At 38.2% G+C, this 24,767-nt stretch overlaps 1 protein-coding gene and 1 non-coding gene across 3 annotated transcripts in view; both read left to right on the plus strand.

Annotated features, from left to right (window-relative positions):
• Nucleotides 1-24,767, plus strand: part of supt6h (SPT6 homolog, histone chaperone and transcription elongation factor) — a 74,220-nt gene that overhangs the window by 32,154 nt on the left and 17,299 nt on the right. For both annotated transcript variants that reach the window (XM_072589656.1, XM_072589657.1), the window contains 16 exons: nucleotides 1,577-1,666; nucleotides 2,461-2,603; nucleotides 3,279-3,433; nucleotides 6,104-6,205; nucleotides 10,128-10,257; nucleotides 10,504-10,654; nucleotides 11,867-12,021; nucleotides 13,494-13,689; nucleotides 14,518-14,660; nucleotides 17,101-17,218; nucleotides 19,237-19,313; nucleotides 20,196-20,331; nucleotides 21,481-21,618; nucleotides 21,915-22,082; nucleotides 22,484-22,611; nucleotides 23,788-23,995. In XM_072589656.1, coding sequence (XP_072445757.1) covers nucleotides 1,577-1,666; nucleotides 2,461-2,603; nucleotides 3,279-3,433; nucleotides 6,104-6,205; nucleotides 10,128-10,257; nucleotides 10,504-10,654; nucleotides 11,867-12,021; nucleotides 13,494-13,689; nucleotides 14,518-14,660; nucleotides 17,101-17,218; nucleotides 19,237-19,313; nucleotides 20,196-20,331; nucleotides 21,481-21,618; nucleotides 21,915-22,082; nucleotides 22,484-22,611; nucleotides 23,788-23,995 — 2,238 coding nt within the window. The remainder of the gene's footprint in view (nucleotides 1-1,576; nucleotides 1,667-2,460; nucleotides 2,604-3,278; nucleotides 3,434-6,103; nucleotides 6,206-10,127; nucleotides 10,258-10,503; nucleotides 10,655-11,866; nucleotides 12,022-13,493; nucleotides 13,690-14,517; nucleotides 14,661-17,100; nucleotides 17,219-19,236; nucleotides 19,314-20,195; nucleotides 20,332-21,480; nucleotides 21,619-21,914; nucleotides 22,083-22,483; nucleotides 22,612-23,787; nucleotides 23,996-24,767) is intronic.
• LOC140491702 (small nucleolar RNA SNORA35) lies at nucleotides 17,385-17,518 on the plus strand. The gene has a single exon (XR_011963374.1). It is a non-coding gene; the product is annotated as a small nucleolar RNA SNORA35 (small nucleolar RNA).

The raw sequence follows: 24,767 nt of genomic DNA on the forward strand, positions 1-24,767 counted from the left end.
TTTTCAAAAAAGTTAGTTGAGCACTGTTTCCCCTTTGAAACCCATGCTGGCCCTCTTTAATCGATCCATGTGGCTACTAATTCTATGTTAAATAATTATTTTTTAGAAGCATTCCCACTTTTGAAGTTAAACTGACTGGTCTTCTGCTGCTGTGAAACATGTTGGGAAATGTTGCCACATTAAAAAGTGCAAGATAGTTGAAGATAGTTCTTATATATTTAAGTAAAAGTTTGTTGTTATGAACACTAGCATAGATGATAACTGATATGAATTGAATTCTTAAATATCACTGCATTGAAGAAGGTTGCTGAAATCCTTAGGATGAAAAGTATTGACGTAATACTAGTTAATATTTGTTCAACCTGTTTCTTCGAACAGCTGATGAAAGAAGTTAATTAGCAAGGTTAGATCTCATGGAATACAGGGAGAACTAGCCATTTGGATACAGAACTGGCTCAAAGGTAGAAGACAGATGGTGGAGGTGGAGGGTTATTTTTCAGACTGGAGGCCTGTGACCAGTGGAGTGCCACAAGGATTGGTGCTGGGCCCTCTACTTTTTGTCATTTACATAAATGATTTGGATGCGAGCATAAGAGGTACAGTTAGTAAGTTTGCAGATTACACCAAAATTGGAGGTGTAGTGGACAGCGAAGAGGGTTACCTCCGATTACAACAGGATCTTGACCAGATGGGCCAATGGGCTGAGAAGTGGCAGATGAAGTTTAATTCAGATAAATGCGGGGTGCTGCATTTTGGGAAAGCAAATCTTAGCAGGACTTCTACACTTACTGGTAAGGTCCTAGGGAGTGTTGCTGAACAAAGAGACCTTGGAGTGCAGGTTCATAGCTCCTTGAAAGTGGAGTCACAGGTAGATAGGATTGTTAAGAAGGCGTTTGGTATGCTTTTCTTTATTGGTCAGAGTATTGAGTACAGGAGTTGGGAAGTCATGTTGTGGCTATACAGGACATTGGTTAGGCCATTGTTGGAATATTGCGAGCAATTCTGGTCTCCTTCCTATTGGAAAGATGTTGTGAAACTTGAAAGGGTTCAGAAAAGATTTACAAGGATGTTGCCAGGGTTGGAGGATCTGAGCTACAGGGAGAGGCTGAACAGGCTGGGGCTGTTTTCCCTGGAGTGTCGGAGGCTGAGGGGTGATCTTATAGAGGTTTACAAAATTATGAGGGGCATGGATAGGATAAATAGGCAAAGTCCTTTCCCTGGGGTTGGGAAGTCCAGAACTAGAGGGCATGGGTCTAGGGTGAGAGGGGAAAGATATAAAAGAGACCTAAGGGGCAACTTTTTCACGCAGAGGGTGGTATGTGGATGGAATGAGCTGCCAGAGGATGTGGTGGAGGCTGGTACAATTGCAACATTTAAGAGGCATTTGGATGGGTATATGAATAGGAAGGGTTTGGAGGGATATGGGGCGGGTGCTGGCAGGTGAGACTAGATTGGGTTGGGATATCTGGTCGGCATGGACAGGTTGGACCAAAGGGTCTGTTTCCATGCTGTACATCTCTATGACTGTAAGTACATTTTCTTTGTCTTCTTTATTAACATATCTTTCCTTTAATAGGTGCCTTTCATTGCATTCTACAGAAAGGAGTATGTAGAGCCAGAACTGAACATCAATGACTTGTGGAAGGTCTGGCAATGGGATGAAAAGGTAGGAAGAGTTGATGTTTGAAATAGAATAAATTCCTATTAGTTTATTTAAGAGGAATCAACATTTATTTCTTGAAGGGTTTGGAAGTCAACAGTATTGAACTGGTATTGAAGGAAAGGCAGGAGAGAGAATATTGAACTACAGGACTGTTTGTTCCTGTAGGACGTTCTTGTTGACCAGGGAGTCTAGAACCAGGGGTAATTGTCTAAGGGTACAGGGTAGGTTATTAAGGGCTGAGGTGAGAAATTTCTTCACTTGGAGAGTGGTGACCCTATGGAATTCTGTCGTAAAAAGCAATTGAGGGCAAATATTGAATGTTTTCAAGAAGGTATTAGATTGATTCTGTTTGTCCTAAGAGCTCTAAGGGTATGGGAAGAAAGCAGGAAAGGGAGACTGAATTGGATGATCAGCCACAACCACATTAAATAGTGGAGCAGGCTCAAAGGGCCGCTTAGCCTACTTTTGCTCTTTATTTTTCTATGTTGCTATATTTCTAATGAGCTGGACCCCAATTTCTAATGCTGTTGACCTGCTGAAAGCTACTCTTAATGTCTGTTCACAGTGGCACAATAATTTGTACTCGTGTGAAACTGCAGATTTCATGGCAAGAAATCGCCAGTATGTAGTTGATTCAACTGCAGTGTACATTCAAATTTTTGGTTTAGAACTTTCAATTGGCAAAACTTGCGATCTGGCTGTCTGTCATACTCCGATTTATTGGGTCTGTTGGAATTTTATCACTGACAAATATTGCACAGTTCTGCTGAGTCACAGTTTACAATTCCCTATCACAGTGGACACAGCTGAGAACTCGAAAGGAAAACCTTACACGACTGTTCCAGAAGATGCAAGCGTACCAGTATGAGCAAATCTCTGCTGATCCAGACAAACCCCTGGCTGATGGAGTTAGGGCACTTGACACAGCAGACATTGAAAGGTAACTTTTAGATGTTATGAAATGGAATTTTAGGTTCTAAACTTTTTTTCTGAAAAGTTAAATGCAGAATCTTTGGTGGTGCAGCCTCAGTGGGCTGAAGGGCCTCTTTGCTGTATAATTTATTTATCTATTTCCTCATTTAATCATTAAAGCATCGGATTGTTAATTAAGATGGTTGTGATCTTTGCAAAGCAACATATATTTTGAAATCATAGAATTAAATGACTGAAGACCAGTTCTGTGAAATATATTATGCGTCACAGAATGATGAGGCACACACTGTAACCCACAGCCTGACATTCTGTGAATTGCATGGAATGCTGGGTCTCTTACAGCTTTCAGGACTTTGTTCTGGAATTCTGTGACCCTTTATCCAAGTGATTAATGATTTCCCTCCTGAATGGCCTGCTTCACATATTAAAATTACAGATATTTTCCATTCAAACTGTTCAGAGATGTTCTTACACGCCTCTGGAGCAGGTAGGGCTTTGAACCCTGGCATTCTGGCTCAAAGGTAGTGATGTTACCACTGCACCACAAGAACCTTATCCGTATAAAATTTTCCAATCGACTCTGTTCAGAAATACTATTCATACTTCTGGAGTAGATGGGGCTTGAAACAAAGCAAAGTTTGCTTTGTGCTTTTGTATGATATGCTTCTTTTCACTTGTGTAGATTGAAAGATGTACAGTCGACTGATGAGTTGCGAGATGTCTATAATCATTTCCTGCTGTATTATGGTCGTGATATTCCAAAAATGCAAAATGCTTCAAAGCCAAGGAAAAAGAAGTATAAAAAAAACCAGCAGGGTGGAGAAGATGAAGAGGAAGGTTAGTATATCACCACTTTGACAGAAAACTTCCTTGTTGTAGAAGATTAAATCATTTTCTTGAAGCTTTGCCACGTGGATTTGATGTGGATTTTCCTACTTACAGACCTACACAAAATTATATTTCAGGCGTAGATTTATCCCAGAATGTTGAAGGATGTAAGTATGAGGATAATGGATGCATTGGTGTTACCTTTGACAATTCTAAAGATTGTGGGAAGGTGCATTCTTACTCAACTACAGCAAATGTAATCCCACTATTTGAGAAGGGTGGAAGAGGGAGAGTGGAGAACTACCTGTTAGCTTGATGTCCATAGCAGGGAAAACATTAGAATCTATTTTAAAGGATATAATAATGGAACATTTAGAACAAAAATGGCAGCATTGAGCATTGTCATCATGGATCTATGAAAGAGAAATCATATTTGGGCAACTTGTTGGAGGTTTCTTCAAGATGGTAATTTTAGCATTGCCAAAAAGGAACCAGTGGTGTGTGTTTGAACTTTCAGAAGACTTTTGATAAGGTCCCATACAGGTTAGTAAATAAAATCCAAGTGCATGGGATTCCAGGGAATATGCTCCTTCGGTTTGAGAATTGATGAATAGACAGAAAACCGAGTCAGAATAAACAGATCACACTCGGGTTGTTGGCTGTTACAAATAGAGTACCATCATGATCTGTGGTAGGTTCGCAATTGCTCACAATCTATGTAAATAAATTAGATGTGTGGACTAATTGAAATACTTGCACAAAATGGACGAGAAAGTAACATTTGAAGGCTGCAGAAAAGTTCAAAACGTCTTGACCGAGGTCAGTGAATGAAAAGTGAGAAGTTGTTCACTAACACTAGCATACAGGTCCAGCAAGCAAGCAAATGAAAAGACAAATGGTATATTGGCATTCATGTCAAGAGGATTTGAGTACAGAAGTAATAATGTCTTGCTGCACTTGTTTAGAACCTTGGTGAGATTTCAGCTGGGGTAAGTGTACAATTTTGGTCTCCGTATCGATGGAATGAGATACTTAGTATGGTGGGAGTGCAAAAGAGATTCAGCAAATCAATTCTCGGGATTGCAGGTTTGCTTTAGGAGATTGAGAATGCTGGGTCAGTATTCTCCAGAGTTGTGAAGAGCTGATCTCATTGAAATGTGCAAAATTCTTAGTGCGTGACAAGGTGGTTAGAAATAGAACACTCCCCTGGCTGGTGACTCTTGAACCAGAGAAGATAATCTCAGATAAGGGACAGGCCTTCTTCATTCAGAATGGTGAACCTTTGGAATTCTGTATCCCTGTGAGGCTCAATCATTGAGCAGATTCAAGGCAGAAATCAGTAGGCTTCTGCAGAGTAATGACGTCAAGGAGCATGGTGATAGTGTGACAAAGTGGCATTGAGGAGATAATTAACCCTAGAATGGGTGGTGGGTAAGCTTGATGGACTGAATGGCCTCCTGTTGCTATGTAAAGTATTACCTTAGTTTAACAATAATTATGACTATTAAAATCTTTAAGGAGATCTTAGTCAGTTGAGGTCAAGGCGAGAGCTAAATATTTCTTCCAGGGATAAATGATTTGCATTACTGTTGTCATCCTTTCTACTCTGGTTTACTAATGATATTGTAACAATAACGTGAAATTCCAAACTACAGTACCACATTCTAATATGGCAGATTAGACTACTTTCCACTTCCCCAATATGAATTTACACAGGCATTTGAGATTAAATATGTTCTAGGTTTCAAGGAGCTTAGTAATAATTTTCCATTTCCCTGGAAGTTTTCCTTGACACACTCCTATTTGTGATCTTGCATAGTAACACACTGGCTTTCACTGTCTTATGAAAACATAAAGGGAACAAAACTGTGATCGAAGTAATTTGTGATTGGTGATATCCTTCTGCCTTGTATGCAGATGGTTCATCATCTTGATGGTGGCAGTCAACACTGTTAAACATTGCTTCGGGAGACTCGGGAGCCCATCTCTGACATGCAAGCCTCTGGCACTTTCTGCAGAGGAAGATAGTGGATGAGTGGGTACACAATTCTATGGGCTTGGTTTTCTCTCCGCCTTCTTCGCAGTTGACTAAATTCTTTGTTTTTGTATGCTTGTTCTGTTAGTTTATATTAAAAATCCTATTTCCTGTTGTATTCCTGAATGAGCACAGAGATTCATGATTCCATATAACTGAGAAAAGGGCCACTCAACCTGAGACGTTAGCTCTTCTCTCCACAGATGCTGCCAGACCTGCTGAGCTTTTCTAGCAATTTCTGTTTTTGTTTCATATTATTAGACTGTTTGTTTATTCCTTGCTTATATGTTTCAACTGTTGTATAACATTCTCAACCCTAAAAACCTTACTTTCTGTACCAGAACAAATTGATTATCTTAAATGTTACGTTACTGCCTTTTTAAGATGAAATTGGATGCAGTGACAGAGATATGGGTTTTCGATAAACCATAGAAAACTATATTCGCTGGTGTGAATTTTCTATGAAGTCCCAATTGGCTAAGTCCAATGGTAAAGAGTAGTCAAGATGTAGGGATATGTACCATGTATCAATGATAATGTGCTGCTTATTATTCTGTTTACAGTAACTTGAGTATTTGTGAGAGTTGTCATATTTTTGCACTTGATTAATTGCCTTCACTATCAATTTATCATACTTTTTCCAGGAGAGAGGGATGAAGAGGTTGAAGATGACGAGCATCATGGGCCAGAACTTAAGCAGGCTTCTCGCAGAGACATGTATACCATCTGCCAGACAGCTGGTCTAGGTAAAGAACCGGAATGTGTTTGCTTCATGTCTGTAACAAAACCTAATTTTAGGCCAAGGATTGCTTTTAATAACAAACCAAAATACATTTTTAACTTTCCACACTATCCGTGGGCAATGTTTGGTTAGAAAATAAGACAGCCTTTAATTGTAATCTTATTGTGTACATTAAATTATTGCCTCAATATTCCACACAATTAACTTAGTTTTAATCAAACCTAAGTGACTTCAGACTATAAGGCAAAGTGGAGAACAATTTTTTTCTTTGTGGAGTAGGGACATGTTAATGGAAAAGAGCAAAACTGGCTATGACATCAAAATGAAAATTGTCTTTTGGAACAGTTCTCAAGAAGAGTCATCAGACTCAATTTTAACTTTGTTTTTCTTTCCACAGATGCTCCCAGAATTGCTGAGTTTCTCCACATTCTGCTTTTATTTTAGATCTCCCATCATCCAAAGATGTGCAGGTTGGGTGATTTGGCCATGCTAAATTGCCCATAGTGTTCAGGGATGTGCCGGTTGATGCATTAGTCTGGAGTAAATGCAGAGTGGTAGGGGAATGTGTCTAAGTGGGTTTCTGTTCCGAGGGTCGGTGTGGACTTGTTGGGCCAAAAGGGCCTGTTTCCACGCTGTAGCGATTCTCTGATTTTTTTTTAACTCAGTTACAGAATGTGTGCATCACTATCTAGGCTACAATTTATTACCTACATCTGATTACCCAGAGGGTAGTTAAGGGTCAGTTACATTGCTGTGGATCTGGAGTCACATTAGTAAACCAGCTGGGTTTTTCCAACAAAGGTAGAAGACAGAGGATGGTGGTGGAGGGTTGTTTTTCAGACTGGAGGCCTGTGACCAGTGGAGTGCCACAAGGGTTGGTGCTGGGTCCACTATTTTTCATCATTTATATAAATGATTTGGATGTGTGCGTAAGGCATATAGTTAGTAAGTTTGAAGATGACACCAAAATTGAAGATGTAATAGACAGCAAAGAAGATTACCTCAGATTACAATGGGATCTTGATCAGATCGACCAATGGGCTGAAATGTGGCAGGTGGAGTTTAATTCCGGTAAATGCGAGGTGCTACATTTTGGGAAAGCGTATCTTAGCAGGCCTTATACACTTAATGGTATGGTCCTAGGGAGTGTTGCTGAACAAAGAGACCTTGGAATGCAGGTTCATAGTTCCTTGAAAGTGGAGTCGCAGGTAGATAGGATAGTGAAGAAGGCATTTGGTATGCTTTCCTTTATTGGTCAGAGTATAGAGTACAGGAGTTGGAAGGTCATGTTGCGCTGCACAGCACATTGGTTAGGCCACTGTTGGAATATTGCATGCAATTCTGGTCTCCTTCCTATCGGAAAGATGTTGTGAAACTTGAAAGGGTTCAGAAAGGTTTACAAGGATGTTGCCATGGTTGGAGGGTTTGAGCTATAGGGAGAGGTTGAATAGGATGGGGCTGTTTTCCCTGGAGCATCGGGGGGCTGAGGGGTTACCTTATAGAGGTTTATAAAATCATGAGGGATAGGACAGGATAAATAGACAAAGTATTTTCCCTGAGGTGGGAGAGTCCAGAATTAGAGGGCATAGGTTTAAGGTGAGAGGGGAAAGATATGAGGGACCTAAGGTGCAACTTTTTCATACAGAGGGTAGTGCATATATGGAATGATCTGCCAGAGGAAGTGGTGGAGGCTGGTACAATTGCAACATTTAAAAGGCATCTGGATGGGTACGTGAATAGGAAGGGTTTGAAGGGATATGGGCCAGGTGGGATTATATTGGATTGGGATATCTGGTTGGCGTAGACAAGTTGGACCGACGGGTCTGTTTCCGTGCTGTATATCTCTGTGACTCCAAGTGGCAGCAGTTTAATGGTCATCATTTGATCCTTGATCCTTGGTTCTTGATCTTTATTGAATTCAAGTTCCACCATCTGCCATGGTCTGATTCAAACCCAGATGCCCAGAACATTGCCTATGTCTTTAGGTAGTCTCGTGACAACACCTCTAGGCCATCACCTCACCAAATATTTTGCTAATATTATGTTTATGTTCTGGCTGGTCCTGCATTGGCATTACCAGCATTGTTGAGGCTTTTGCTTGATATTTGTCAATCCCTTTATATCAGTGAAATATATATGATCTACGTTCATGAAGCTTGATTTGTGCAAAAGTTAATTGTGAATGTTTTAAATTTTAGATATAATTTATAGATGGGGGTTAAATGTGACAATAAATTGTGCTTCATTCTTTGTTTTGTCAACAGTCCACTGTTAGAAGTTAAGTTGGTTGCAGAATAGAGAGCTTTACATTGGCTTATGAGTTTGCTATAAATCCACAGTACAAAGTCAGTACCTTTTTTTTTTCTTTCCATCCCACCTTTGGATGCATTGCACCAAAGTTCACTGTAGTTGTACATTTGAATAGCAGTAGGTATTAATAAGATTGCAGACACGAGTGAAAAATTCGGAGAAAACAAAGTTGTTAGATATTTAAAGTAAACCCATGTGGTTAAATTCTGCCTTTTCAAACACTTACTGACCGCATCTACACTTTACCCATTTCCTCCACCCACCTTCATAATGGAAGCTGCCAATGTAACTACAAAAGCTCTCTGGTCACTGCCTTTGTGACTTCTTCCATCAACATGTCGGGGTATAGTTGCAGAATGAAACATTAACAATAATGGCACCTCTCTGTGATCAATAATAAATATTCCTTTGTCCTTTTTGGTGTGTTTGCAGCCTTTAATACACTTGACCACCAATCCTACTCCAGTGCTTCTCCACCATTGTCAAGCTGGATGTCAGGCACACCCTGGTTACCTTTTCACCTCACCAGAGTAGTTTACAGTAGTTTTTCTTTAGGTCCTACACCGTATCCTCTAATGGCCCAAAACATCTTTCACTATATTTCTCAAATCCACGTTGCCACTGAACAAAATGATCAGAAAGAAAAAAACCTCCAAATAAATATGGAAGCAATATTATGTCTTCATTCTCCGCCACAGACTACATTCCTCTTCATATCAGTAATCTGAGGCTGTAGACATTTTGAAACAGGTGTTATATTTGATCCTAAAACAAGTTTTGCACCAAGAATGCTTATGATCTCATTTGTAACATTGCCTGACTCTGCTCCTACTTCAACCACTGCTGAATTTCTCATTTATGTTACCTTCAGTTGACAATTCGAACGCACCAGTGGCCAAACTCACATCTTCCACCTTCCATAAAGTTAATGTCATCAAAAATTCTGCTGTCCATGTACCAACTATTTACTTAACTTGAAACCAATGCTTGATGTTTTAAAAAATTCTTGTCTTTTGTACACATTCCTTTGTGGCCTTTCCCACCCTATTTCTGTAATCTGCACTACAATACTTAGTTATCTGCTCTGCCCATGATTGACCTCTTGCGCATCTCCAGTTTTAATTGCTTCACTATTGGAGGCCATACTGTCAGATGTAATGACGGAATTCCATTCCTAAATCTTACCAACTCTTTACCTCTCTTTCATCCTTTGTTATGCCCCTCAAAGCTCACTGTTTGACCAAATCTCTTGCCATGCGCCTTAATATCTTAGAGTCTGATTTGTTCAATGTTGCTGCCATCAATATTTCTTTAAGTAATAAAATGCTAAAAGATACCCTATAAACGTTTTTGTTATCAAACTGGACATGTGATAGAAACATACTAAATCAGGGTAGAATGGTGTGACACTCAAGTGGAGAGTGCATTGCATCTCCAACTCTTGGCCCAGTTGTTACTGGTTTCTATTTACCTAAAGACAGTATTTGATATCACTCCTTTGAAACATCATAAAATCAATTATGCTAAATTATATCACAAGACAAATGATTATGGGAAAAAACATAGAGCGCAAGAATAATAAATGCATTTGCTGACATTAACCACATGTTTTCTAGATGGTCTTGCAAAGAAATTTGGTCTGACCCCTGAACAGTTTGGTGAGAACCTGAGAGACAGTTACCAGCGACACGAAACTGAACAGTTTCCCGCTGAACCACTGGAACTCGCAAAGGATTATGTCTGCAGGTTAGAAATAAAACTGACAACGCATACAACTTTTAGACTGTAGTTGACCTCACAATATTTATTGGACTTGCATGATGTTTAACACTTAAATCTATGTCAGCTGCCTTTTTGAGTTTAACATACTATTTCAAAACCTGCATGAGAAAAATTAATGTTTGCACCAAACTGAAACCCTAAACATTTAAACTTATACAAAAATGAAGTTAGCCACCTGCATCAATCTGATAATCTTTATGCATCTTTCAGTCAATTTCCAACACCTGAGGCTGTACTGGAAGGTTCTCGTTACATGGTGGCCATGCAGATTGCCCGAGAACCATTGGTCAAGCAAGTTGTAAGACAGACCTTCCAAGAGAGAGCCAAGATTAATATTAATCCCACAAAAAAAGGCAAAAAGGTAACATGTGAAACCTCAACATGCATGTATATCTTAGAAGTCGAGAAAGGGGAAAAACAGTGGTTTTCTTTGGTTCTCATTTCTAGCATGTCAAATTGAGGAAGCTAATGCAATTAGCAAATTTTTATTGTGACTTTGCCAACATAATTGGGTAAATTCATGGCTGACGTACACCAGAAACCTTGAAGCAACTATATCAGGTTATCATGCAGTGAAGCAGCATTAGCCTGAAGTATAAGCAAGAACAACTAGTTTATTTCGAGAGTTAAAACAATGCATTAAATCTAATTTGGAATCTCTGTTGGAAGTACAAAATAAATTAACCTCTTCATCACATGTAGTTGACTCATTAATTATATAATTTCTCCAACATCCTCTCCAATTCTGAAGAGATATCCTTAATTTTGGCATTGGGCAACTAACACCCCTTCAAGACCATCATTCTCAGCTGCAGTGAACAGCACCTATTCCCCTAACTACAGTTTTAAATTGTCTTCTTCAGCCTCAGACTCAGTCAGAGGGTGTGTGCCGGAAGAAGACGACTGAAAACTGAGTTTAAGGAAATCTGTATTTGCTATGAAGTTAAAGTAGCAGTGAGTTTAGTTTGTGGTTTGCTTAAGTGTCTCCAGGAGAGACAGCAGCAGAGTGAAAGCCCAGAAATTAGACGTAAGAAAATAAAATAGCCGCCGTGCTAGCTTGAACAAGAAACCTTGGCGTGGAAATAGTGATAATCCTTGACTGAAAGCTTTGATGTTTGTCAGGATATTGCTGGCATAAAGGAAATAATGTGAATTTGAATCCTTCTATGATGTCTGTATTGAATTCTTTCGACCTATTTTGTCTAGTTTAATATCGTTCACATTTTTCTTAATATTACACTGCCAGACTCCTGCAAATGTCTTCAGTGATTGGCTTTCCTTTAAAAAAGAATGTGAGGGTCGACCAAGCCAGGTTTTACTTTTGAGGTCTGACTTGTTCAGTATTACCATTGGCTAGAATCTTAACAAGGGGGACAGTAAAAATGTTATTCCTTTGGAAATTTTGAAGAGTAATATGACAGAACCCAGTAGAGTAGAGATTAGTATTTCAAATAAATTAGGCAAATAGGATGAAGACTAAGAGAACATTTTTCTCTTTTTTTATATTCCCACTAAATGTATCTACAGCAGAAATTCTATAAATGAAATTTACGATATTGTTTTGTCATTGCAGGATATTGATGAAGCCCACTTTGCCTATTCATTCAAATATGTAAAGAACAAGCCAGTCAAGGAATTGAGAGATGATCAGTTCCTCAAAATGTGCCTTGCTGAAGATGATGGCTTACTAACAATTGACATCTGTATTGATATGAAAGGAGTTGAGGGGTGAGTTATCACAACAGCAAATTTAAAGTTAACATGGTATATGATATGCAGCAGTTAGAATAATATTTATAAATACATAGATATTTGTTACACAAAATATTTCTGAAGCTTACTGCTGCTGATGAATACACTCTGCACTTACTTTTGACTGAGTTGTCTACATGCAACTAAAGGTTTGATCGATGATATCATTTTGTGATGGATATTCTTGTGGATAACAGAATTTTCTCCTCTTTCTCCCCTTCCTCAAAATACTGTGGCATAAAATAATCAACAGGGTTACAGAAATGGATGACCAAAATCATCTTTAGGGTCCCAACTTGGTTCTGTACTATTTAAACAGTATTTGTCTTCAGCCTGTCAGACAGGAGTTCACAGAATCTGAGGGTCAAAACTTCCACTGATCAACCTGGTCAAAAGGCTGATGGGAACAGAATAAATGGGGAGGAGAAACATAGTTAATGTAATAAAAATTGAAGGTAAACAATTTAAGTTAATGATTGAATGGGTGGTTAAGGGAAATGCTGCTTAATTTCTTTTTGCACAGTTGTGTTGAAATGTTATCTATAAGAATACTTATCGTAGGCAATGGAATACTGCAGTGAAGACGGAAGTGCTGTAACGTGTGTAATTTCATTAAGTTTTAATCTCTGTGCAATTGCAGAGTGGATTAGGTAGTGATGAAACCTGAAAGGTAATGGGATGATGCCAGGATGAATTAAATCCATTTTGGCAAGGTACTGAGAAACCTGACTATGTCAATTACATATCGGTTTTATTGTTTGTTATGGCTGGGAATTCTGCACTACAAAGCTTATCTTCTGATTCCCCAAAGCCTGTCTACCACATATAAGGCATTCATCAAGAGTATGATGGAAAAAACAAGTGCTCAAGTGTGCAGCTTCAGTGATATTCTGCTTAATTGCCTTCCATCCACCATTTTAAATATTCATTCCATCTACCACAAGAATACGGTAGTAGCATTGTGAACCATCCATAACTTGCACAGCAGCAATTCACAAACGTTCTTCAGGACTTTCAAAACTCCATCACCTTTACGATCAGAAAGGGCAAGGACATAAAATATAAGAATGCCGTCACCTGTAGGTTACCCTTCAAGTTACATGTCAACCTAACTACAGTTAAAAAGGTGGCTCATTACCATATTCTGAAGAGTATTTGTGATAGACAACAAATGTGTGTTCACATCCACTGAATAGATCAATATAAAAATTAGTTCCTATCTGGAGTTTTAGTAAAGTTAAAGGTTTTAGTAAACCATTCTGGGAACATTCTGTGGGTCTCTGTTTATCTTCCAAAAATAATGAGTATGAATGTATGAGTATTAATCTGCTCCAGTTTGCCATTATTGTTGAAGCTTAATTAGAAAAGGTGTTCTGTGCACTTTTGGTATACAGGGATATCTTATCCAATAATGAGTTTGTGTTATGGCTATATCTCTCATTTTTTAGTTATGGGAATGACCAGACTTATTTTGATGAAATCAAGCAATTTTATTACCGTGATGAATTCAGCCATCAAGTTCAAGAGTGGAACAGACAGCGCAGCATGGCAATTGAACGTGCACTAAACCAGTTCCTCTACCCACAGATGGGTAAGGAACTGAAAAATAAGTTGCTAATTGAGGCAAGGGACTATCTTTGCAAGGTATGTGAGAAAAATTATAGTTTCTGTTCTTGGCAATGACCCTTTCAGGATAGGATCATTGTCTGTAATTACGATATGTAGTGGCTTCTGTTTCCGCTAAATCGTCTACACTACTAAAACTCTAAAATGTCTGGCTTTAAATCTATCTTGGTGTTCATTGCTGCTGACATGATGTGTTTTCAAAGTAGTGAAATACCTCGTTTGTCAACTTTTGTCAATGTCCTGCACTTAGAGTGCTATTAATTTGAGGGTTGGTTTGATACTGCCTACAGTAGTACCATTACAAAAATAAACTCTGAATTAGAATGTGACATTATAACTGTATGTCAGTTTGATGGGATATTAAATGAGCATCAGAGTGGTTAAACACAGATGAAGCTTTAAAACCACATGTGGTTTAGGATAAGGGATCTGAATGATTCAAAAATCCAGAACGGTTCCAAATTTGAATTTAAGTCAGGCTGATTAAGTCAATGATTCTACAAGCTTGACCACAATCACCAGGTCTTTAAATGCACCTCAGAGCTACCCACATTACAGTATAGATTATGAATAAATTTTCAGTTTCACCAGATGCATAAAAAGGAGTGGAGTGGAAAATGAATGATTTGCTGCAGATATTTTACTTGATGCTGCTTTTACATTTATAAAAATGCGCGTGCACAGCATTTCCAAAAGAGAATCTTGCATGAAAAAATGTTATTGTTTGAATGCCAACTAGGTTTAATTAGTTAACCAACTTATAGTATTGTGAAGACCTGAGTGTATTTTTGTCTTCTTTGTATAAACATTACTTTTAATACTAACTTGCTGTTATCGTTTTAATAGTGTTGTAGCCGTAAACTTTACAACTGGCTGAAAGTTGCACCATATCGACCTGACCAGCAGAATGAAGAAGATGATGACGACTTCATGGAAGAAAATCAGGGTAAAGGAGTTCGAGTGCTTGGTTTGGCGTTTTCAGGAGAAAGGTATGTGTGCAAGGAAACATGTATTTTCTGTATAACTTGTTAAAGTGAGTATTTATGCTGAGAGATCCATGGAAAGCATGATTTGTGTTTTTATGGAAGAACATAACTTTTAAACTTTTAAACAAAGGTGTTACCCAGTTTTATGGATGTGGTGCTTACAAGAATCGAGTGAACTAATGTTCTTGTGATAAACCTTGTGTTTCAACCCAATTCCACACTTAGTTCACACTTTACTGCTAATTCCTGTAATATTATTACTTTCTTATGGACCAGGTCGGAACCTCTCCAAACATTTCAAGAAAGTAGTCCAGACCCTTACTTTGCTGTTTGTTTTAAGCAGGTGTGATGCAGATATTCCAGGAGGATGCAGCTGGTCAAGCCACCTCGTTTTAAACAAAACAATTTATTTACAAGATTACCGAATGAAACACAAACAAAAGAGAACGGAATACAGAATAACTTAACCTATCTGAAAACCCAACTGATTATCCCAACTTAATGATGCTGTTCTCAATACTTGCAACAATCCCATAAACACCCCTTGGCACAAAAGATAAAATCAAACTCCGGGTGTTACAGGAGAGAGAGAGAGGGAGGGTTAGCATGGACCTGCTTCTCTTAGGTCCAGCAGCTTCACAACTGCCTGACTGCTTTCAGTGAATAGCCAAAACCAAATCAAACCCGTGAAAAACTGAGCTGGGAGAATTGGCCACTCCCCTTTCATTGTAGAAGTGTTTTTTTAACTTTGAAAGCCTTTCTCCTGAGGCAGTATCTGTTATCTTAAGTCAAATTGGCCCTAAAACTCATCCAAGCCCAGACTTGCCGGAACTTGTCTTTACAACCTCCTGGGGAAAAAAAGGGAGTAGCATCATCACAATTTCAGTCTGATATACAAATATATATATAATATACACACACACACACACACACACACACACACACACACACACACACACATGTATTTGTAAACTGCAGTAAATGCAGCACAGTTACCAACACAAGTGTAACATTTTTAAATAGAGTCTGCTACATTTGTATCCTTCAAATTAATTATTTTTTGCTAAGGAATGGAGGCTGCTAAAAGATTTTGTTATGTTTATTGAATCATAACACTATTATTATGCTGAATAAACTTGCATTTTGAGAGAAGGGTTTCTGTGAAATATAAAATGTATCTCATCATTATTATTTGCATATACTATGCTAAGAAGTAGCACATCTGTTTGAATAAATATTGCTTTTTAAAAGTAATTTGAGTTGAGAAACTTTGCATCATCCAAATCATAGCTGCTCACATGCTGCTTTACTTGTCAGCTTCAATGAAGAAATGGCCAGTCAAATACATAGTATTTGGTAGCTGTGCTACCTAATTGATGTTTTAACATTTATTTCAAAAATCTAGAGATGCAGCTATTTTTGTGAATGTCCACCTTGAGCACACATGTGCTCTGTCATGACCTGAAGTCAGAGGAGTGACTGAAGGAAGTAACGCTGCTGGAAAATGTCTAGTCTAAATACCCAAATTGAGGGAGAATGACCAGGAGTCAGAGGGAGGCATGGGGTGCAACAGGTGCAGCTGCAGGCCCATACCTGTGCATGACCCCATGGGTCCAGATCGGGATCCCCGTCAATGCTGACCGTGAGATGTCACTGGAGAGAGTCAGCATGTCCAATGGAGAAAGCAGTTGCTGCCACAGCTGGGTAACTTGACAGACAAATCCGTGCATGCAGAGCGGCCATATTACTTTATCCATCAATCTGTTTAATCAAAGCTGTCATGTGCTTACAGCTCATGAAGGTCAAATGGTGAAAGATTAAATTACAAGTGTTCCAGACTCACTTTGGCCTCTCCACACACCGCTCCCCTTCTTCCCCCCCCCCCCCCCCCCAATGAATTCCTTTCCTTAAACAGCAAGCATCATTCAGCCTCCCACCCCACCACACCCTGTCACCCCACGATACATGAAGAGTTTGAATACTTATTTGGTCAGAACTGTTACCAAATAACAGTAGTGTCCCAACTCAGGCTAGAGCTTTGGGTTCAAGTCCCATCTGTCCTTGAGGTGTGCCATAACGTGCCTGAAGAGATTGGATTTTTTTAAAAAATTTTAATAATTTAAAGTCTTTGTGATGGAGTTGTAGTGGGTCAGAGGTTCTGGGTTCAAATCCCACCTGCCCCAAAGGTGTATCGTAATGTGCTCAAACTGATTTGTATTCAAAAATATAGTTTTTAATTAATGAGTTTAATCTACTTATGAGTTCAGAATAGGCTGCTTTTGTGTGAGAATACAGTTAAAACCATGTATAACCTGAAATTCCTGTGCTTCTTGGTACTATAATGAATCCTCAGTTTACCAAGTTGCAGGCGTAATGGAGCAAAGGAAGCTGCTTTAAGAATATTGCTTATTATCATTCTATGTAATGTTCCCTCTTTTGCTAGGGATACACCAGTTTTCTGTTCTCTTGTTAATGGAGAGGGTGAAGTGACAGATTTCCTTCGTCTGCCTTACTTTTTGAAGCGAAGGAATGCATGGCGAGAGGAAGAGAGAGAGAAAAAGGTAAGAAATTCACTTTTGGAATATTTCCTTGTCAGTTCTTCATGTATGTTGACACAGACTGAAAAAGTAGCATGCTATTGTTGGAGCAGCATTAATTGTAATTTTCCTACATGATTTAGAGAAAGGAATTCTATCCAAATTTGCAGAAACCAAGTTGGGAACATTAAAGCGCAGTTTAGTGTCTTGGTGTCTTGTCTATGGCCTTCCAAGCCTCATTCTTGTGCAAGATCCAGTTCCAGTTTGCAGAAGGGCTAAGCTTTTACTTGTAGCTTGTCCCTTTCAAAGACTGTGGGCACTACTGACAAAATTACAACATTTAAAAGTATCTGGATGGGTAGGTGAATAAGAAGGGTTTAGAGAGATATAAGCCGATTGCTAGCAAACGGGACGAGATTAATTTAGGCTATCTGGTCGGCATGGTCGAGATGGACCGAAGGATCTGTTTTCATGCTGTTACAACCCGTTGATACTATTAGCAAATGATGAATAAAAATGCATATCAGCTTACAAAGGCCTTGGCCAGTTTGATCAATGGACAGGTTCAACTTCATACATTGGATCAAAGGTAATGCGATTGGGCTGAGGCAAGGTTGATGTGAAATATGTACTAAATAATGGCATGGGATCTTGAGACTGTTAATGATTTGGGGTCACTGAAGCCATGGACGCAATGAATTTAGGTCTACTTGAAATGAATTGCAAGAGTATAATCATAGAATCCCTGCAGTGTGGAAACAGGCCATTTGATCCAACAAGTCCGCACCGACCATCAGAAGACTAATCCATCCAGACCCATTTCTCTGCATTTACCCTGACCTAATCTCCACACCCTGAACACGATAGGCAGTTTAGCATGGCCAATTCACCTAACCTGCAGATCTCTGGATTGTTGGAGGAAACCCACGCAGACATTGGGGCAATTTACAGCAGATAGATGGGCTAGATGAACTGATGGTTTTCTGCTTTAATATCTTGCTGAACTACGTTGATTAAAAGGTAAACCAGTTTTGATCTTGCTCAATGAAATGCATGTGTACTTTTTTTTGTAAAACAACAGGAACAGACTTTGCCATTTTAGTGGTTGCATGTATTTTTTTCATTCATTGGATGTTGGCATCACAGGCAAGGATTCAGAAGACTGTACTGTCTCCAATTATTAGAATTATTTTGAGATGTGGCCATTCCTAGCAAGGCCAGTATTTACTTATTTCTATTCCGGTTGTAAATGAGAAGGTGATGGTCAGCCAACTTGTTGAAGCACAGCAATCTATCTATGCATCCACAGCACTGTTAGAAAGCGATTTCATAATTTTGGTCCAATATGCAGGGCCATTCCAATTCAAAGTGGTATGCAACTTAGGGAACTTATCGATGGTGATGTTCACATACATGTTGGGAACTAAGTGGCAGAGGTCAAGGGCTTGAAAAGAGCTATGAATAGACGTTAGCAAGTTGTTGCAGTGCATCTTATATACGTACATGGTGCTGCCACTGTGTTGGTATTGGGGGAATAAATGGTTAAGGTGGTGAATCTAATTTCTTTTGCCCAAATTATCATGAACTATTATTGTTCTATTTATTGACTATGCACATAGTGCCAAGCTTTTTGGAATTTTATGTTACTAATAAAAATAAAATACCATAAACAAAAAATAAGAATGGATAATGTTGAAAGTGCACAGACTAGTAAACGGAAAAGACTGGTTACAGTTTGTCCATTTACCTCTTATCAGAACTGTAGCAGAAAAATATTTTTTCTCCCCTCTAAAAAAGGTTACACATTTGAAATATTATCATAAACTTGTCCTTCCTTTACAGCCTGACCTTTGCCTTTTCAGCACTTTTTATATTTTGCCTTTGCTTTCCAAATTTGGTATTTACCAGAGTGCAGTTCAACTTCTAACATTTTTGCTCCCATTATTGTCAAGCTAATAGCATAAATGCAAGTATAAGGTAGTAGACATAAAGGAAAGGAAATTGAATTGCAGTAACTCAATTCTACATCTTGCTCTCTATAGGCACATGATATTGAAACTTTGAAAAAGTTTCTTCTAAATAAGAAGCCCCATGTTGTGGCCGTAGGTGGAGAAAATAGGTAAGGAGCCAATACATTTGTTTATAATTATCAAGTTGCTGGTGTATCATCAGGATGGTCATGTTTAAAATATGATCCAATCTACTTTAAGCCATTTCTTATTTATTGATTTGATTTTAAAGCTGGCTTCTCCTTCCAGTCAAAGGCCAAATTTCACCTGACACACAACATGGCATTTAGTAAGATGATGAAGGAAGTGAATAAACATTCGTAATTTCAGGATTTAGAAGCATCTGTCATGTGGCTGTTGTATGGAATTCATAGTCGCAGCAAAATAAAGTTGGTCAAGTCATGATCTATTGGTCAGACAGTGTTTTGAATTGCAAACAATCTTGTTTAGTTATTGATGAATTTAAACCTCTTAATCAACACCTTATAGTTATAATGGGCTCACAGTCTTTATAACATTAATCTTGTGATAACTGTTTTCGTTAAGTCATCAGAGTTGACACCTTTTATTGAACTAGAGAACATTTTTTCTCGTAACTGCAAGGATGTTTACTAAGACACAACTTAGTTCTGATATTTTGTTTGTGTATTAAAACCCTTGTATCTACAGTACATCACTGAAAATATTCTTTCTTAATTTGATGCAGTGGGTGCTACAGTTGTGCTTCTGCTGCTTAGCCATATGTTGATTGGGAAAATAATTTCTTCCCTTCGTAAGAGGCAGAATTATGAATAGTTCTTTCTGGCCACCAATGGTTATGTAATCAAAGGAATATTGGCTACAGTTTGGTGATAGTTCCAGTGGCCATTTTTTGCAATAAATGTACCTGTATGACTACTATTTATAACAAATTTCCAGAAGTAATGTTTTGAGCAGGACATGCCTACTATATGCTGGATGTTTAATGTATATATATGTGCTTTTCTTGGTAGGGATGCACTTATGGTTGTAGAGGACATAAAACGAATAGTACATGAATTAGAACAGGAGCATCAAATGTCACCCATTGGAGTACAGCTGGTGGACAACGAGCTAGCTCTTTTGTACATGAATAGTAAAAAGTCAGAGGTAAGAATTATGACAATATGTGCTTCACAATTACACTGAGTAAACCTGTTGGAATGTAACCTTTTTATTTACCAACTTTTGTATCATTCATTTGATGCCACTGGCCAACCCTCATGTAGGCTCTTGAACAACTTTAGAAAGTCATCAATTCCTTCTCTTACCTCTTTCCTGCCTTTGTTGCCAGTAATAATCAGAGAGTTGCCCCTATGTTGTATATTTCAGACCCAATAAAAAAGCAAAATGATTTGTCACTAAACAGCCAAGTATCTGACATCTTTGGTCCTTAGTCTCATACCTACCGGAACGTAAACAATCACAAGACCTAGGTTTGGTTCAGTTAGCAAAGTTGTTCAATCTTCAGCTGTTGCATGTTTAGTGGAGGAGAAAATTTTAACTTTAAGTCTTCTAAATCAGAGTGCTGCTGATAGGCTAATCAGTTGATACTTTTTCAGTCATATTCACTGTCATTATATGACAGTTACAGAATTTGAAGGATTCCAGTTGAAATAAAGCAAATCGCAAGTTGCATAACTTGCATTGAAATTTTTGAATCTTACTCCAAATATTGTATGTTTTAAATTTCTGTAGTGTGTGCTGCCATGCGATTTTGGTAAGACTAATATGCATTATCACTGTTGAAGTTTGTGAACTATCAACAAATGCAGGCTACAATATTTCAAGAAAATTACACTAAATACACAGCTGTATGTTTTGCACAAGTACTGAAAGCATATTGTACATATTACATTTCATACATAATATACAAGTATCCTCAGCATCAATCTATTATAATTCATAACAAAATTGCATTAATCATGACTCCAATTTGTGGTACTTTGTTCGAGGGCAGTTTATTGCCCTTTTGTTAATCCTTTCTATTTTATAGTTGCGCCCCTGATTTCCACATCAGTGACGTTTCTGTAAAGAAAAGACCAGCCGTCCCTTGAGAGAAAGGAATCTGAATAATATTTGTTATGCTTTGCTCCTGTGGGCCTCCCAGCAACATACTGAAGAAATACATTGTCAGAGGACTAGGAGAGTGCTCTGAAATGTGTTTTCACGAGATTGAAGAGCTGGAGACAAAGTAGACAAATTTGCATTTTTAACAGGAATACAAACTTTGTTTAACTTGGTTCTATTGTGCACCAGAATGACTTTAGGGATTATCCACCATTGTTACGTCAAGCGGTATCATTGGCTCGTCGGGTACAGGATCCACTTGTAGAATTTGCTCAAGTTTGCAGCTCAGATGAAGACATTGTTTGCCTCAAGTTCCATCCATTGCAGGTAATCTGCCTTGCTGCCTTTTTATCCTATGTGCAATAGATTTAAGAAGTTGGATAATATGCAATAATTTAAAATGTGTCAGATTGAAGGATATCTGTTATACTCTATTTTGCCTCCTCCTACTCGCAGAAGACTGTGGAGGAGTGAAAACAATGCCATAAATTCTATTAGGTGATTTCTGAAGTTTAGTCACAGTCAAAGAAATATTTATGTGGATGCCACCCTTAGTTTACTCTAACGTGACTAAATTGAAGAAGTTTTAACATGCTTCCATTTTAATTTTTTTCTACCCTCAGGAACAAGTTGTAAAGGAAGAATTATTGAATGCACTTTACTGTGAGTTCATAAATCGAGTGAATGAAGTAGGTGTTGATGTAAACAGAGCAATAACTCATCCACATACTCAGGCATTGGTTCAGTATGTCTGTGGGCTGGGCCCTCGCAAAGGATCGCACCTACAGAAGGTAAGGACGTAAACTGAAGGCTGCTGATTAAGGCCTCTATTTCAATTGTCAATACATTTAACGATCATGGTAGTACTTGTTGCTAACAGCAAAAGGGTGTAGCTGGTTCCATATTGTAAAGCCAGATGGTTAAAATGTTTATCTTGAGTACAACGTGAGGTGGATGAAAAGGGGATTGAAGGGAAAAGGAGATAAAAGTGCCGTATTCAGTGAAAATGTTTTTTTTTAAAGGCACTAAACAATAAATACAATGGTACCGTTTTGCATGCTCTGCTTATCAAAGATCAATTCACCTGTTTTATAATTGCATTGATTTTGGAAGAGTGGGACTACAGTTCTGTAAGCAGCAGAATTATACTTTTGATTTCTGTATTTTAATTTAACGTCATTTTCTTATGTAGATCCTGAAACAAAATAACACTCGCCTGGAAAACAGGACCCAGCTAGTTACGATGTGCCATATGGGCCCAAAGGTCTTCATCAATTGCGCAGGCTTTATTAAAATAGATACCGCATCATTAGGGGACAGGTCAGTCTTTATGTAGGAGTAAAATTTCATTCTGAATTTTTGTGCTGTATTGTTTACTCTGTGATTTGCCAACTACATCTACACTGTAACAGTGCAGTGAGCCAGAGGTCTCCAGCTACCTAACTGCTCTTAGTGTCTACCATTGCCATAATGTCTGTCAGAATGAACTCAAAAAGGCTTTTCTGGATATAGGCTGTGCTTTGTAAAATATACTACATTGGTTCTGATATAATGTGATAGTACCATTATAGGAAAATCGTATAATAGCAGCACCATTTCAACTAATGGGGCTGGAATCGAGGTTATAGCCAATACATGTAAGGAAAGTTTGTGTTTTACAAATAATGGTCTAAATTCTTCAATCGCGTTATAGCCAATTTGTATTGATGAAACACACGTTATAGCAGAACTGACTTTACTTTATGATTTATTCTGGATTAACAAATTGGGATGGATAATACTTCAAATATCTAAAGCTTGAGAAAAATTTTCTTTTGAGACTCATCCCTTGGAAATGTGGATTCTGGCATGATACCTTTTTTCAGCAATGCAAACTAAGTGATCGAGGCTTTTCAACTTGCACATAGCAGGCCAAATGCAATAATACCAAATTTCAAAGGAACAAGAATTTATTCTACATGGGAAAAAAAGCAGATATGTACACAGAAGTTGAAATGTTGGCACATAGAATGTATCACAGAGCTGTTGTTCCCCATGTTTTTGTTTATTGAGAAATGTGCAATGTGTGGGTATATACATTGTCCTGGCAGAAAATAGCTCCTTCAGGCTTGGAGGGCTGAAGGGCCTGTTCCTGGGCTGTAAAGTTTCTTTGTTCTACCAACTGTCTGAAAGATAAACAGCAAGCCTGACTGATCTTAAATTGGTTAGTTCAATTATTAACACACTTGGGATTGTTTAACATGTTCTGAGCTATTGTGGAATCACATCTAATTTTGGACACCATACTTTGGTTTGTGCAAGCATAGGCTGGTTGAGCATTGTCAGTACTCTGCCAGTGTTGAAGGTGTTGGAGTGTACTGTGGCATGCAGTCTGACATACCTGACATTATATCTGCACTAAAGTTCCTATGCCATATTACTCACTTATGTGGTGCGCATTTGTCTTGTACTTTCATTGCGACGTTTACCTATATCTGCCTTGTATAAAATCTGCAGTACTGATTCCTACATTGAGGTCCTCGATGGCTCAAGAGTTCACCCTGAAACTTATGAATGGGCCAGAAAGATGGCTGTGGATGCACTTGAATATGATGAGTCAGCAGAGGACGCCAACCCAGCTGGAGCACTGGAAGAAATTTTGGAAAATCCTGAGCGACTGAAGGATCTTGACCTTGATGCATTTGCAGAAGAACTGGAGAGGCAGGTTGGTACTTTCATAAATGACTTTTCATTGAATATTTAATTCAGAATTATTTGTCAGATATAATTCAAAACAGAGCATTTTCATTTTTGGTGCACTTGCATCTGTGACCAGTGTACTGATAAGCAAGCTATGTTTCAATATTTATTTGCACATGTCTAGAATTGGTAGACAATGTATATTTTGAATATTTTATATTAATGAATGTTGCAGTGTAGAACAATTTCTATTAATAAATGGTACAATGTATAATAAACCTTCAAAAAGCTTTGGCATTGTTAGACTTGAGGGTGATATTTATCTTTGCATCCTGACAATGATAACTTGATGTGGCGCAATTTTAAAGGCACTACCAGCCTTCCTACCTCACCCAATTGATTAATTGTCTGAGAACCAGCTTATGTATGCCTACTCAATATATTCTTGTCAGTATTTGCAAAATATATACTTGGTGTTCACAAATATCATCTGAAGTAAGATCAGATCAAAGGATATTCAGTGTGTGCCAACTAACCCTGTCCATTTGAATAGGCTGCTCAGATTACGTAAAATTATTTGAGTTATTTATGTTTTGCTGCTTTAACTCCCTTTATCTCCAAAATATCATTTGATTTGAGATATTTTCATAGAAATTTACTGTTCAGTTTTTTTAAGTGCTATTTAACATTTGAGAATTGAATTTTAATATCTAGACCTCAGTAGAAATGGTAGAAATATAAAAATGCATTTAAAAGGTGTGCTGTGGAAAATTCTGTGTCTGCATTAGGCCTAGGAC

This window comes from Chiloscyllium punctatum, chromosome 19, assembly GCF_047496795.1.
Source record: "Chiloscyllium punctatum isolate Juve2018m chromosome 19, sChiPun1.3, whole genome shotgun sequence".
Taxonomy (NCBI): domain Eukaryota; kingdom Metazoa; phylum Chordata; class Chondrichthyes; order Orectolobiformes; family Hemiscylliidae; genus Chiloscyllium; species Chiloscyllium punctatum.